The sequence below is a fragment of the Chrysoperla carnea genome, chromosome 1 (genome assembly GCF_905475395.1).
Source record: "Chrysoperla carnea chromosome 1, inChrCarn1.1, whole genome shotgun sequence".
NCBI lineage: Eukaryota > Metazoa > Arthropoda > Insecta > Neuroptera > Chrysopidae > Chrysoperla > Chrysoperla carnea.
In genome coordinates, this window is record NC_058337.1 from 23,528,879 (window position 1) to 23,541,608 (window position 12,730).

Consider the following 12,730-nt stretch of genomic DNA (forward strand, 5'->3'; position numbering starts at 1 on the left):
CCCTACCTATCTGTCAAAAATGTGTCGGGAATTATAAAATTAAGGATGTACGAATAGGATAGCAACTTACAGTAAGACACAAAAAGTGAGAATAAAAATTTTCGATATCTGGCGTAATTTTCAAAATATCGATATTTGAAAATTTTATTTAAATGTTCAGCTTTCGATATTTCGAAAACCAAGGCAGATATCAAAAAATTTATTCTTATTTTTCGTCCAGATTTTTAAAAATTTTTTTTATTCATCTTTCCTTATTCTAAGTATTTCAACTACATATAAAAAAACAAGCCTTAATATTTTTGAAGCTTCAGTACTCGTACACCCTTAAACATAATTTTCGTTAATTCATAAATATTTATTTTTGTCACTTTCGAACAATGCTCCATTTGATGCAACAAATTATACTAGCAACAACCTTTGCTAGTATAATTTCCAAACTTCAAATCAATTTTTATAGGCGTTTTCGAGCTTAGTCTTCAATTCTTCCAAAGAATTATGTTTTATGAGCGCGGATCACTAGTGGAGCATTTCTGATTAATACCCTGGTTCTCCATAATTTTGGCTACTATTAACGGTTTTTCTTATAAAAACGCTTCAGTGTAGATAAATAGTAATCTTTATTGATTGCTTGCCATTTTTGAATAAATTCATTATAAATCGAATCATAAATATTGACCAAAGAAAAGGAATCGTGTAGACTTTGACATGATTTTTTCGAATTTATCACTAGTGAACTTGAGAGTAAGTTTTGGTTCATTATTTTAGGCCTAGTAATTAAAAATTCAGTTACCATAGTACTAAAATCTGTTTTGTTAAAATAGCAATTAATCATGAAATGATATCATAAACAATGCGGATCTAACATAACGTTATGTGTCCTTGCAAATGCACAAAGTATTGAAATATTTTGCACGCTCGACCAATTGAATCGGTGTATCCACTCGCCCATTTTTATTTAGTACAGACTGGGTCTAAACTAGTTGTAAGATTTGCATTATTTAGTTAAATGGGAATCTAATTTACTTAAAAGAGAAACCATGACTATTCGGGCCCCCTACTATTCGTATCTCTTATCTAAAATATTTTATATATTTATTTTTTTTAGGTATTCAAAAGAAGAACCATTTAGTATAATAAGTGTAGATATACGTAATCATAGTTCATTGCAAGATTCAATGGAACAATATGTAAAAGGTGAATTATTAGAAGGACCGGATGCATATTATTGTGAAAAGTGTGCTCGAAAAGTAGTTACAGTAAAACGTTTATGTGTTAAAAAATTACCACCAATACTTGCAATACAATTAAAACGTTTTGAATATGATTATGATCGTTTATGTCCAACAAAATTTAATGATTATTTTGAATTTCCTAGAGATTTAGATATGGAACCTTATACAGGTTTGTATTTTTATTCAATCTTTTATTTATCCAATAACTTTTAATATTATTTCTATTTTAAATTGTTTTGCATTTTCAGTTTCTGGTTTAGCAAAACTAGAAGGTGAAGAAATTGACTGTGATTTAGAGGGAGGTGGTCGTGATGTATGTACAAGATATAGACTTTCAGGAATTGTTGTACATAGTGGACAAGCTAGTGGTGGACATTATTATTCATATATACTTAATAGGTAAGTTCTAATACCGTACTGTTATGGGGCCCCACTGTGATACGGAATATTTTTTATGCATTATTTGGAAATTATTTTTGATGAACAATGAAAATATAGAATTTAGAGGTTTTTTTCATTTAATTATTATTATTCTAAAATTATGCAAAACAATTATTATAATGGATGTTGTACAACTCTAAAGGCACCCGCCCCGAAAAAAGGTCGCTAAGTTCTTCCACGATTTCGACTGACTGAGTTATTTGAAAGAAAAAAAACCGCATTTGAATCTAGTGCATTTAATGAACTAGAAAATATTAAAAATTAGATTTTTGGCAGACTGCTGAAAAAAAATTTCAAATGTCATTATTTATTTGAATTTTTTCGCTACTTAAAGAAAATAGAAATACTTGGACCTTTTGGATGATTCTAGTTCATACCGTGCGCTTACATGTGCTAAGAGCCTACCTATAAATTTCAAGTGAATCGGTTAAACCGTTCTCCAGTTATGATAGAGGAAAGTTTTAAAAAATACTTTTTTGAGAAAAATGCATTTAAAGTTTCAAATACTTATCTTACCAACATTCTGTTTCTTCTAACTTTTGTATCTTTAACATTTATGCACGCAAAAATCGATTTTTTGAACCTATCTCAAGGAGGGATCCCCTTTAAAGAAATCTTTTCCGATAAATTAGAAAAAGTTTAAATTTGTAAAAGATTTAAGAAAATGCTTGTTCTCAATTTTACAAGCAACTTCTCGTTATAATTTGTTGATGAAACAAAATTAATAATTTACAGGGAAGCTGGCGGTTTAGTACGTTGGTATAAATTTGATGATGGTGAGGTAACAGAATGTCGTATGCATGACGATGAAGAAATGAAAGCACAATGTTTTGGTGGTGAATATATGGGTGAAGTATTTGATAATATGTTAAAACGTGTTACATATCGACGACAAAAACGTTGGTGGAATGCGTATATGTTATTTTATACACGATTAGATATAGATGAACGTTCGTTTGAAAAAAGTTTTGAAAAGCTTTCACTTAGTAAGTTCATTTATTGTAAATAAATTAATATTTTTAATTATGTATAAGGGGACTTACCTTGTTGAGGAGAAAAAAATGGAAACTTTGGGTTTAAATATTTAAAAAAAATATATAATAGTTATAGTTCAGCCTTTATAATTATATATTTTTAAAATTATTAGAAAAAATGTCATACTAATAATTTTCGTCATATTTTTCCTGTATAGATCCCCTATTTAAAAGGTTTTATTAACTATTGCCCTAATATCTCGATTTCGTATGGTCTAAAACAAAAAAAAAAAAAAACAAAAGCATTTTTAAAGTACTCGTTCTTTTACGGGTTACAAAAAAAAAGTTACAATTTTTTAAATTTTGTTTGTTTGTTGGTTTGCTTACAACCAAAAATAAGACCAACAAGAACAAAATCGATAAACTTGGCTTCGAGCTATTCTAAATAATACAATATATACCGGGTGTTTTTATAGCTTGACATTTGCAAAAAAATTAAGAAATAAATCAACTCTCAGCATCTTTGAAATTTTCTACAGTTGTTTATTAGGTTGTAAGAACTTCGTACCAAAAAATCGACTTCTCAGGGTTGCGTCTAACCGAGCAGTTTTATTTTCGACTTTCTAGCTTCAAAATTGACCGAGATATGCCAATATTAAAATGGAATCTTTTGATCTTTCAATCAAATGAAAAAGTATCCATCTTGTAAATCGTTAGAGATAGAACAAAAGTTTAAATGTAAAAATTATTCCTTATAAAAAAATTAACAACTTTTTGTTGAATCATTCTTTCGTAAACATCACTGTTTACCCGGGAAGGCGCAACTTAGGAAAAAAATTTGGTGTCCATATTCTCCAAAACTATAAAAAAAGTGTGTTGAAAATTTTCAGTACTTCAACTAGTGGTTTTGTGAAACATTCTAGAAAAAAAAAAAAACCCAGAGAATACTTTCGAAATTTTATGTTATAACTTGACAATATAATACAAAAAGTAAGAATACAATTTTTCGATATCTGGAGTAATTTTAAAAATATCGAAAATTGAAAATTTTGTTTAGTTATTAAACTTTTGATATTTCGAAAACCAAGGCAGATATTGAAAAATTTTATTCTTATTTTTCATCTACATTCATGATTATTACATTACAAAATTATTTTATAACAAAGTTGAAAATAAGGTACAAATAATTTCAACAAGCCTAAACTTGCCTTGGCGTCCGTACTACCTAAAACACAAAATCATTGAACATTTTTTCAAATTTTTACCATACATTTTTTTAAATTTTATTTTTTGCAAATGTCAAGTTACAGAAACATCCTCCTATATATATATGAATAAATCAAAAAGTTTCTTTTTTTTCTGAAATTTTAAAGTAATATTGTTAAGGTTTAGAGCTCTGAACGCTATAAGTTCCCTTAATGAATTAATCGATAAAACGTATTCAATTAAATCGTCTACAAAAAACATTTCATTTTGTCTTAATTTTTTTTATTAAATATTCCGTTAAAAAATGAATTATATCACTTTTGATGTTTGTAATATCAAGTTTGTAATATTAAGATTTAATTTGCAGGTGATAGTCGATTAAGCATGATGAAAATGCCCGTACCTATCGAAAATAGTGTTCGTAAACAAAATATAAAATTCTTGCATCACAGGAGTCAATTTTCTTTAGAATACTTTAGTTTTATACGTAAACTAGTCACATGTAATGCACCTTCGTTAACTAGAGGAAATGAAAAACTTGTAAGTGATATATTTTTAAAATACACAGTAGAACCACCATAACAGTTATTCCAAGGAAAATCGATACAATTTTTAATTCTGTGTAATTTTAATACACCACTAGATCGATTTACATCTAGGCATATAAATATCACGAGTATAACAGAATACATTTGTTAAGCAATGCATCTAAGTGAGAGGTATTATATACATATGTTGATCCCCACTCTCCGCAGGCACATAACAGAAGAACTGTCGTATAGCTTAAAAGACATCGAAGCCACAATACAAGTCTCTTTTGCAATTTCATACTCTGCCATACTCGTGATAGTTATATGCCTAGATGTAAATCGAACTAATGGTATAAAACAGAATAAGACATTGTGGGAAGAAAAAAATTAACGCTATTTGTTGGTTTTTATTAATTTATAAGTTATCGATGTTCTTTTCATAAATTTTTAGTACACACAAAAAAAATTGTTTATGTTCTGTGGTAGAAAATTTAATAAAACATTCTATTTGCATATTCAGAGTCCCGATGCTGAACAATTATCTATGATAAGTGTACAGTTAGCTGCTCGATTTTTATTCCATACTGGATTTCATACAAAGAAAAATTTACGTGGCGCCGCTGCTGATTGGTATGATGTATTATGTGTACATTTAAGAGCATCTGCGCAAGCTCGATCGTGGTTTGCATATAAAATGCTTTTTCGGTATCCGCATAGGTAAAATCAAATTTTCTTAAAAAAAAATATTTATTTTAATATAAATAAATTAAAAAAATAATTTTTTTCTAGATTTTGTGAATATTTATTAAGTTGTCCGCTAACAGAAGTACGTTCTGCGTTTATGAAAATTATTGTATTTTTAGCACATTTCTCATTACAAGATGGTCCTAGTCCACCACCAATGATTAAAACTCCTAGTAAGAAGTTTATTTAAGGAATATTATTTTTTTATTGAAGTTTATTTTAATTCATATTGAATTTTTCAGCCATTTTATTAGATGCAACCGCAACTTTAAGTGATCATTTACTGCATGCCGTTTTATCGTTATTACATCGGGAAGTTAGTGAACATGGTCGACATTTACCTCATTATTTTACACTTTTTCATATGTATGCTGCATTAGGTATACCGGAAAAAGCTCAGTTACTTAAGGTGAGTAATTAATAGATTAATTTTAATATAGACTGCGAATAGAGGAAGCGAGAGAAGAATCAGACTCCCTCTAATGTCAATTCAGGTAAGAAATACAAGAAATATTGGAAGAAGAAGGTTGTTTCTTATAATAAACTATCAGATTTTATTGAATTTCATTTACTAGAATCTTTTATAAGACCACTAGTTGAATTTATCTGCAAATTTTCAATTGCCTATCTTTTATAGTTTTGCAGAAAATGGAAGTTTTTTTTCCTAATTTGCACCCTCACGGGTAAACCATAATGTTAACGAAAAAATGTTTCAGTCAAAAGCTATTTATTTTTTTATAAGGAAAAATTTTTACTTGTGTTCTATCTTCAATGGTTTACAAGGCCCAATTGACCTATGTTGCTCATTTAGAACGAAGAAGGCAATAAAACTTTGTATTACCTGCTGAATGAATCTGTTGATTTTTAAAAATATGCTTCTACAAAAATATGCTCCTTTTTTAAGAAATTAAAAAAATTTTAGTTAAAAGTTAAAAATTATCTTTGAACTAAAATTTTCTTCTGTTTTGTTTTAGTTAACTTCAGTCGGTTTTTAAATAACCCTATAAATAACTAGATTCAAGGTTCAAATTTTTCTAACCGCCCTAAAAATGTTCTTCGGATCGTTCTGAACAAAAGTTCTCACGACCACAAATTTTTTTAACGGGTCGTTTTCGAGATAAGGGCGACTAAAGCTACAAATATATTGTAGTTATAGTATATGACTTTGACTACCGTCTCGATAATGATACATCGTACAACACATCAACTGCATGACTATATTCAACAGCGATAGTCTTACACGCACATACCACACACGGTAGTCATATACTATAACTATAATATATGTGTATTTTTGAATGCCCATAGCTCGAAAACTTCTTAAAAAATTTTGTCGTCGTAAGGGTTTTTTATCAGAACGATTCGAAGAAAAATTGGAAGTAGTTTGAAAAAATTTCACAGAAAGCCATTTTCCTATCTAATCGTACGGGGTCCTTTAAGGCTATGTTGGCTCAAAAATCCTTAGTTTTTCAAATCAGAAGGGGAATGTATGTATGTCTAACTAAATATCTCTATTATAAACTGTAAACAATACTAAGGTATGAAAGATTGCGTAGAGGATCTTTTTTGAGTTCCTCTCCCATGTGTAGTAAAAGTTCATAAAATGACTTGAGAAATGGAAATCTTTCGAAAAAATTGGCGCAAAAATCGTAATTTTATATTTTCTTTTGCAGCTAAATGTACCAACGACATTTATGCAAGTGGCAATAGATGAAGGACCTGGACCTGCAATTAAATATCAATATCCTGAATTAAGTAAATTACATCAAGTTGTAATAACATTAGTACGTTGCTGTGACATTAGTGCATTTAATTTTAATTCGGCAAATGTAGAAAATGTTATATTGGCTGATGGACGATCACATACAGTGAAATCTGAAAAGGTGGCCGCATTACCAAATCCATATGGTGATCCCGCATGTCCTGAACCAATTATGACTTTAAATCCACAAGCTGAAGATTTATTATTTAAGAGAACTAGGTAATTTCGCCACTATTACTCATTGATTGCATTGATTCATAAAATGAATACATTAATTATATAATTAATTTTAATTGCAGTTATTTAAAAAAGGTTATTGAAGATACGAATATTTTAGAAGATTGTATAAAATTATTACAATATTGTAGTTGGGAAAATCCACATTTTAGTCGAGCTGTGTTATGTGAATTATTATGGCAGGTGGCATTTGCATATTTCCATGATTTACGACATTATTTCGAATTATTATTAGCATTAATGTTAATTGAAGATTCATGGCAAACGCATCGTGTTTGTAACGCATTAAATGGAATTCAAAGTAAGTTAAGAAACTCAACCAATTTGAGTAGCTCTATCATAAACGAAACACATTTTTCCAAGTAATTTACAAATCACATCTAAAAACAAATTTCAATATAGTTCGCTCTCGAGATTTTGTATAATAAAAATGTTGTTAATCCCATAATATTATTTTTTAAGAAAAAAATGATAAGATAAATTATATATTTTTTGCTTAAAATAAAAGTTTCAATCTAACCAATATCAATCGATAAATTCTCAAAATTCCTTTTTACAAATCTATATCACTCTGCTTTTCTATTGCAGTATTTAGAACACTCTATACAGGGTGTACCATTTTAATCTATCATGGCTAATAGCTCTTTTTGTAGTTAACCAATCAAAAAATAACTTAAATAAAAATTGCAAAGTTTGATGGGTTGGCATCGTGTTCTGGCATCAGATTAGACCCAGTTCTCTGGGTTGCTTTAATAGTCAATTTAGATCTTAATCGGTAAGAGATAGAATAAAACTTTAAACAAGAAAGTTGATCCTCATAAAAAAACTAATATTTATTATTTAAAAAATCGTTAGCGAAAGAAAATACGCAAACTTTAGAAAAATTTTTTATTCAAAAGTTATCAAGGGCAATAAAGGTCATTCGTCTGTGTTAATCACTTTTAAGTCCAGGCAAATTTTCAAAAATATTTAAAGACAAAGGTCTCAATGCGTGTTTTCTTTCGATTAAAAGCAATATTTTTCTGAAAGCTAATGATTTTCAAAAAAAATTTTTAAATAAAAATTTTAGTTTTTTTTATGAGAATGCACTTTCTAATTTAAAGTATTATTTTATCTCTTACCTTTTAGGATCTAAATTGACTATTAAAAACCCAGAGAACTATGTTCAATCTGATGTCAGAACATGATGTCCCCCATCAAACACAGCAAGTTTTTTTAAGTTATTGTTTGATTATATAACTACGAGGTATTAACCATAATAGATTAAAATGGTCCACCCTGTATAGCAAAACCGCGGATATTGCTAGTTAAAATAAAATTATTTATTTTTCAGATGGAGTACCTGAAGAACGTGAAGGCATATTTGAATCAATTCAACGTAGTAAAAATCATTACCAAAAACGAGCATATCAGTGTATTAAATTTATGGTTACTTTATTTAGTAGAAGTCAACATGCGTATAAAATTATGCGTGAAAATGCTGATATGAAAGAAAAATGGATTAGTGCTGTTGATTGGTTGCATGATGAAATGGAAAGGGTATATAATTTCTTTTTTTATTCATTTCTGATTTTGAATAAGTGACATTAATATTTTATTTTCTTGATACAGAAATTTCCAGGAAATCAACAATATAATTACAATGCTTGGTCTCCACCAGCACAATCTAATGACAACACAAATGGTTTCTTTTTAGAACGATCGAATAGTGCTCGAAAAGTTTTAGAACGTGCTATGGAATTATGCCCTGAAGAGGTATTTAACAAAAAATTTAAATTTTATATTAAATCATTTTCAAAACAATTATAACCGAATGATTACTGAAATTTGAATAAGATATCCTTTTGTTAATCTTAGCATCTCCAAGGAAAGTTTAAGTTTTTGAGCTAACTCTATTTAGCTTAGACAAAATTTGCTATTTTGTGGAATCTATCTAAGCCTGATAGTGTGATAATTTATTTGAACTTTGAGTCTAGTGTTAACGATTCAATCTAACTTTTCTGGTTCAATTAAAATCTCACTCTAATTCATAACTGACAAACATTAGACGATCACTTTAAATTATAAAGTTGTTCTTTATAAAAAGAGAAACATTTTTTGCTTGAAACCTTTTTTTGTAAACTGGATAGTTTAGACAGTAATTGATAGTAAAAATACCCTTTAAGATCCTATAAAAACTACATATCATAGCTTTTTGGGAGTTTTTCATTTAATTTGAACAAAAATGGTCTGTATAGTAAAACAAACTACTTTTATTGGAAATTGTTTTTCGAAGAGTGTCTGGATTTCGCAGAAGACATGCGAAAAAACAATTTTGGATAAAACTTTTCAGTCCGTTTTTACCTAAACTGTACGATTTGCGGACAAATGTTTCGAACAATGTTAACTTTTTAATCGATAACAACTTTTTAATTTTAAGTATTATTTATCTATTACCGGGTATAAAAATGTGACCTTTTCATTGAGCGTGAAAACCTGGGTCAAGTTTAATGTCTGCGTAAGATGTGCGCCTATAAACCCAACATTTTTTGCTTGAAGCATTTTTATCGATAAAACTTTATTTTTCGAGTTTCAAGCATATGTCAATTTAAAAAAGATATCCTATATATACTAATTTATAGAAAATGTAGTGAAAATCTAGATGGGTTAAAGTAGTCCGGCCGTCACGTGATTAGTTAACTAGGCAATTTGTATGACATAAATGTAATAAAATGCTCTAAAAATATCGTAAAATCGCCAAAAACCAAAGTTTTTTTATGTTTTCTTTTTGGAAAGCGCCGTAAGGTAAAGTTTTTTTTAGAAGCTTTTATTTAGTTTCACCTGTCCCGTGTCTGTCTGTAATCAAATCTTGCAAATCAAATTTGATCCACTTTACGGTTTCCGATTGAGCTGAAATTTTGCGTGGACATTTAGTTTGGATGACAATGCATGGTAAGGTTGTGGCGTCCTGATTTCCCCAATCGCTTCCACCATATTTTATATATATACATTTTTTAGTCTTAAATTAAAAATTTTAATAAAAAATGCTTTTTAAGAAACAAGCTTTTATTGCATTAAAAATTTTATCTATGGGTCACTCATACTCGACCATTTGTAAAAGTTTGAAGCGCTTAATTTAAAATATCAAAAATGAATCAGAACGCCTCATCTACTCCACATGCATAATTATTTTTCGATTCATTCTTGATATTAAGCTCCTCAAGCTTTTACAAATAGTCGGGTATGAGTGACTAGATAAAATTATTTTCTTATTTTTAGTACAATAAAAGCTTGTCCCCTAAAAAATATTTTTTAATAAAATTTTTTTTTCATAACAATCTGAGATAAATTTTCTTCATAATGAAAACTTTTTTGAAGCTCAATTACCGATTATTTTTTGTACAATTAGCACTATTGTGAGTTCTTCCATAAAGTTGAGCCTAAAGGGCCGAGCGGTCTAAGGCGTTAGATTTTAACCGTTTGACTACTTAGTTCGCCGGTTTGAATCCAGGAATCCTTTGCCGGTTCGAATCCAGGTAGAATTGATCACATTGCCATCGCTTGGATAAGAACGAAGTAACCGATTCCACCCACATCATAAATGTAATTGTAAAATATGGATGTAGTTATTAAATAAATAAAGGTTAACAAATAACGATGTGGCTGGTGCCTCTGTTATAGACGTATGTCAGAAAAACGGAGGTTAAACCCCATTATTATTATTATTCCATAAAGTACTGTGTTAAAAATCACAATTTCAAAATGAAACAATTCTAAATTTTGCCCCGAGAGAACCAAAACTATGTTTATTGTGATCAAGGGACTTTGAACTATCATCTACCGCAAAAAAAATGAACATTCACCGTACTTTCTCAAACAGCTGGACTATCTTAAAATGGATAGAATGTTTTTTTAATTCCTCTTGTTTAAGTTCTGAGTTAAACTACAGTGACTACTCCTTCTGAGGTTCAACTCAAGGAGCGATACAGTAGTGACATCTTTCAATTAAATCGTTCAAGGCTAAGATGGGTTCCGATCCTGAATTCATGTGACTTATTCAAATGCATTAGAATTCTACTCCGATTCAATCCTTGTTAGAGCGCTCGGAGATTTAAAGTTAAGAAAAATATTTAATCTTCAGATCCCTACCTCTTCCTTTTTTAAAAACAATTTTCAATTTTAAAGTATTATGTCGCTTTGTAGTTGTGAAACTGAGTTTGACTTTTTAATGACTTTTAAGGTCAAAAACACCTTTATAATAGATTTATCTAATAAACTAGAATCAATTCGATAAATCTATTATTTTCTTCGTAGTCCACTTTTTGAGGAAAATATTTCTTCAGTTAAATTATTCACTACCATTGAATGTAATTGTAAATTTTACAGTTCTATTCAATGTAACTGTAAATTTATTTATTTATTTTTTCCTTTTTGTACCTTCACCAGCGAATTATACAACTCCTTATTTCTTTCATTAGGAAACGGAACCTGAAGAATTATCAGAACATGAAAGTGATAATCAGGCTGAAGATTTACAACCACAAACTGTTCAAGTAATGCCCGTTGCACAATCGAACAGACAATTATTACAACAATGGGCGAACACTGGGCGATTACCATTAAGTCAACAACAATTGGCACATTCTATACAGTTACAACAACAGTCGCAACAACATTCTAGTCCTACATATACTGCATACCCAAGTGGCAGTGGTTCTAGTCCTGTACGGAGACTTTCATCTAATAATCAAAAGTAAGTCCAAATATTATTTTTAATACAAAAATTTACCAAAATGGATTGGAAAAAGATCATCAAATTTTTACCATGATTTACCATTAATTTTCATAAAAGTATGAATTCAATAATAAAATTTGTTTACAGTGTAATGGTAACCGAATTACCAGACGTAACAAAGCCTGTATCACCATCACCAGCGTGTCCACCAGGATCGCCGCCATTAGGGAATAATTCAAATTTAGTTGTCGTTGAATGGGGTAAATCACAACAAGTCAATCAACAACAAACTCCACCATCATCAGGTAACACTAGTAATAATAGTCCACCAGTGGTAATTGATTTCCCAGATTTGACTCGATTGCAATTAGTATCGACACCATCTTCAACATTAACAACCACATCACCGGCAACAACAACAACAACGACAGCCAACAAAGGACGTCAAGGAAGTCCGACAAAAATGACGGACACTACTAATGTCACTACCACACTTGAGCCAACAACAAATTCACAACAATCGTCAACAAGTTAAGTGAGCATCCTAAAATTATTATACCATGTATAATAATGATAAATAATAATGAAGGCATGCGCACATAGAACTTAATTTTTATTATCGTGATTGATATGAAAAACAAAAAAAAGAGCATATACCAATACAGCAGCATCTATTTCATCGTTCTCCCAAAAAAAAAAAAAAAACCATTTTTAAAGTACCAATATATTATGTATAATAACAGAGTGCCTAGTCTGTCATTTTAAAAACTGAATGATGTTATGATGTATGCGTAAACTGCGCGTGCGTGGACGCATGTGTATCTAAATTGAAAATTAATGCCACCATTACCTACTATCAAAGTTTAAAATAGGAACAGTTTATAAATTAA

At 29.5% G+C, this 12,730-nt stretch overlaps 1 protein-coding gene across 3 annotated transcripts in view; it reads left to right on the forward strand.

Moving 5' to 3' along the window:
- Positions 1–12,717, forward strand: part of LOC123305670 (probable ubiquitin carboxyl-terminal hydrolase FAF-X) — a 32,808-nt gene extending 20,091 nt beyond the window's left edge. For all 3 annotated transcript variants that reach the window (XM_044887451.1, XM_044887450.1, XM_044887452.1), the window contains exons 20-32: positions 1,106–1,401; positions 1,481–1,631; positions 2,409–2,659; positions 4,221–4,393; positions 4,904–5,100; positions 5,173–5,300; positions 5,370–5,536; positions 6,801–7,108; positions 7,189–7,427; positions 8,460–8,665; positions 8,738–8,881; positions 11,584–11,858; positions 11,988–12,717. In XM_044887451.1, coding sequence (XP_044743386.1) covers positions 1,106–1,401; positions 1,481–1,631; positions 2,409–2,659; positions 4,221–4,393; positions 4,904–5,100; positions 5,173–5,300; positions 5,370–5,536; positions 6,801–7,108; positions 7,189–7,427; positions 8,460–8,665; positions 8,738–8,881; positions 11,584–11,858; positions 11,988–12,375 — 2,923 coding nt within the window. In that variant the 3' untranslated portion in view covers positions 12,376–12,717. The remainder of the gene's footprint in view (positions 1–1,105; positions 1,402–1,480; positions 1,632–2,408; positions 2,660–4,220; positions 4,394–4,903; positions 5,101–5,172; positions 5,301–5,369; positions 5,537–6,800; positions 7,109–7,188; positions 7,428–8,459; positions 8,666–8,737; positions 8,882–11,583; positions 11,859–11,987) is intronic.
- The last annotated feature ends 13 nt before the right edge of the window (positions 12,718–12,730 follow it).